This window comes from Teleopsis dalmanni, chromosome 1, assembly GCF_002237135.1.
Source record: "Teleopsis dalmanni isolate 2A chromosome 1, ASM223713v2, whole genome shotgun sequence".
Lineage (NCBI taxonomy): Eukaryota > Metazoa > Arthropoda > Insecta > Diptera > Diopsidae > Teleopsis > Teleopsis dalmanni.
In genome coordinates this window covers 94,503,559-94,507,329 of record NC_051846.1, presented here as the reverse complement: position 1 = coordinate 94,507,329, position 3,771 = coordinate 94,503,559, and the positions used below count along the sequence as shown (strand labels likewise).

The window sequence follows — 3,771 nt, the reverse complement described above, 5'->3', positions numbered from 1 at the left end:
CATGAAATTTTGTTTGGAGAAGATGATAGTCAAACAGTAGTAAATCGAGTAGTAAATCCAAGAACTAATTACAATTTGTTCTTGCACAGCATGGAACATTTCAGATTGAAAAACCATCAAATTGAATTTATTTTAATTAAAATTGGAAATGAGTTACAATACAATAGTGAAAGAAATCATTGTTTAAGTCCGGATTAACAGCTATTAACAACTTTACATTGGCTGGGTAACGGCTGTCAATACCATGGAATTGCAGTTATGCATGGAATCCATAAGTCAATTGTATGCCGCACAATTCACAGAGTATTAGACGCTGTTATCAACAAAATGCTTAATGCAACTATATGCTGGCCGCCTAATACTTATGAAATTGCGCAGCATTTCTTTGAAATTGGTGGTTTTCCTCAGGTTGCGGGTTGTATTGATGGTACAATGATAAACATTGATGCCCCAATGGAAAATGAGGCGCAGTTTGTAAATAGACATGGAAAACATGCCCTAAATGCAATGATGGTGTGTGGTCCTGACCGTAGCTATTACGCCATAAATTGTTCTTGGCCTGGAAGTGTGCATGACTCCAGAGTGTTGAGAAATTCACAGCTGTTTAATAATTTCGAGTCTGGTTTTCGTCCATTTCCTGGCGCAGTACTACTTGGTGATAGTGCTTACCCATTGAAGGATTGGCTAATTCCTCCTTTGCGAAATAATCCAACTATTCCACGAGAGCAGAGATTTAACAGATCACATAAAACTACAAGAAGAATTGTTGAAAACAGCTTTGGTAAATATTAATTTATAAACAATAGAAATAAAAAGTAACAAGTTTTTTATGCAGGAATACTTAAAGAGAAATTTCCTTGCCTCAATCACTTACGCCTACAACCTGAAATTGCTGCAAAAGTTATTTTAACTTGCTGCATACTACACAATGTGGCCATAAAGGCAATAAGCAGCACAACTATGGCTGACTTCAGTGACATTGTTTCAATAAATGCAGAGGATGCAGAGGAAGCTGAAAATGAACACGTGGAGGAGGTCTTTGAAGTTACACCGGGAGCGGCTAATAGACTTCAATCATTATTAGCTTTATTTGACTAGCATAAATTTCCATAATAAGATCCATGAATTTTTATAAGTTTAAAATTTTATTTTATTAATTTATATACATTAATTAAATATTTATTTATCTTATTTAAAAACGATATTTTAAATTAAACATACGATTTAATTAAATATAAGTTATTAAACTATAAACTATTAATAAACTTAAAATAAAAATAAGTTAGATTTTATACTTTTTACGCTTTGTACTTATATTTACAGTAATATTTATATTTATACATTATATACATATATATACTACTACTAAAATTTAAAAAATTTTGAAAAAATAATATTAAGTTAAAATATAAAAATTAATTCCATAAATTTCTTAAATATTGACTTTTATTGAATAAAATTGTTTTTTTTAAATTTTGCTTTTTTATATTTCATTTCTAATTTTAAATATCCTTCCTTTACTTCCTCGTAAAGCTCCGACGACGTTCGCTTGCGTTTTTTTAAAGTGTTTTGCTTAGGAGGTTGTTGCTGCTCCGACACCGACAATTCTTCGTCCACACCACCACTTTCTGCTGCTGCTATTCCGACTATTGACGGATTATCTTCGCCAATAATATCAAGGATGTAGTAGTCGGAAGAGTCAAGTAGCATTTCTCGACCTCCAGCAGCACCAGTTTTTTTCATATTATCGCGTTTAGTCTAAGAATTAACTATTAAAATATTTATTTGAAAACATAAAAAATTAATCATTTACCAATGTGCGAGACTTCCACATCCCAAACAACGAATCGCGGGCATAACTCCACTTGCGGTTAGTTCCAGCTAACCCGAGGGATTGTGCTTTACGCAACACTTCCGTCCAAGCATCAATTTTCTCTTGCCGAGAGCACTTGTTGCCTTTAAACGAAGCAAATAATAAAGCCTTTTAAAAGAAATAAGCAAAAATTAATATCATTTATAATAAAAAACGAAACTAAATTTATTTTTTTAAATTGAAATATTTTGTAATAATGCAAGTATGTATAACACTTGACTTGACTTTTTGTTTTTTAAATTTATACACAACTATACAAATATTTTAGACGCAACAACCAAAACAAAGTCAAATAAAACCGGTACAAAATATTTAAATTTATATTATTGCAATGAATTATGCACAAGTAAATAAGTTTGTCCTTACCTTCTTCTCCTTTATTAACTCTAACACCGCAAGTTTTTTATTTAATTTCAATTGCTTACTCATTATTATATTATAAATTACCACCGAATTACTTGCACTCAACAATATAAAACATTCACTAAATATTTCTTTGGCCAAATTTACAATATTATGAGCGTAACATGAATATTAACTTGAAAACGAGAGAGAGCGAAAAGAGAGTCATGAATTCTAAGTAACGAAATTTGTTGCTTTTTTTCAGCTTGGTATGCATACATTTTTTTGGTGTTTTTGGGTTTTGGTGCTCTGCACTTTAAAAAACAAGTATACATACAGAAACGAAATGCTTTCAATAACCAATACAAAATGAAAGTGATCTAATTTTTTGGTGCAACGCTTTGCTTTGCATTTTATGCAAAGACTTTGCAGTGAAATTTTTATTTGCAAAGTGCAAAGTAAATTATGTTAAGTCTTTGGTGCAACGCTTTTCACTTTTACTTTGCAAAAAAAAGTCACTCATAAATTTTGCGAAGTGAAAAGTGAAAAGTGTTGGTGCAACAGGGCCCTGATATCACTAAAAATGGTAACTCAATATTTTTCTTCCCACCTATTTTAAAACATTTAGCAATAAGCATTACAAAAATTGCGTATTTCTAAGTACTTACGGAAAAATTTTGCAATTTTAATAAAAAATCAATAAAACCCTTTCCAACAAATGTTTCACGACTATCACTGAAATAATGAATGGTTTAAGAAAATCCAATGTTAATTAAAATTAACGGAGATTCGTGAATATATACAATATTATTACAAAAGAGACGCGAATGTCGTGGAAAGGCTGTGGTTATTTCTGAACTAACAACAGTTGCGTTATAACCGTGAAACGGTTAAAACAATTGTTATTGAGACAGAAACTATTGATAACAATACCAACAATGTAATTGTTAGGTAGGTAGCAGCGCTAACTTATGTGTACAAAAACAAAAAAAATGTATATGGAAGGTTCAATAATATCTGATTATCTTACACCTATTGAGAAACTGGAAGATTTAAATTCTTATAATATTGTTCTTGGTACAACCGATATACTACTTTCAGAACAACTTGCCAACGCGGAAATATAATCAAATATAAAACTTTACCTCCAAACAATGTTATATTTGGGTTAAAATCAGATAATGTGATGACAAGAGCTATTTTTATGAAACTTGATTCCAGTAAAAACAGCTATAATTATTTAATTAGAAATTAAAAACAACATCATTATTCATGACTTCTAGTCGATAAATGAGATAAAAAGAACGACTTCACAGTGAATAAAAAGATTTGACAAATGCACTTCAGCGCATGCCAACCGACATACAATTTGAAGCAAATAAAAATACGAATAGTTTGAAAACAATATGAAATCTAAATAAATAAAAGTTTAAAAAACAAATTTTATTATAAAATGCGAAAATGTGCGCATGCAACGAAGATTTTTATTTACGTTATGCCAGAATCCAGACTTAAATGATAAAGAAAGTATGATGGGAGAATTTATGATGATTATA

At 30.4% G+C, this 3,771-nt stretch overlaps 1 protein-coding gene across 1 annotated transcript; it reads left to right on the top strand.

Annotated features, from left to right (window-relative positions):
• Positions 1–258: 258 nt before the first annotated feature.
• Positions 259–1,143, top strand: LOC119688771 (putative nuclease HARBI1). The gene is made up of 2 exons (XM_038103442.1): positions 259–781; positions 836–1,143. The coding sequence occupies exons 1-2, from the start codon at positions 259–261 to the stop codon at positions 1,096–1,098; spliced, it is 786 nt and encodes a 261-aa protein (XP_037959370.1). The 3' UTR covers positions 1,099–1,143.
• Positions 1,144–3,771: the final 2,628 nt, after the last annotated feature.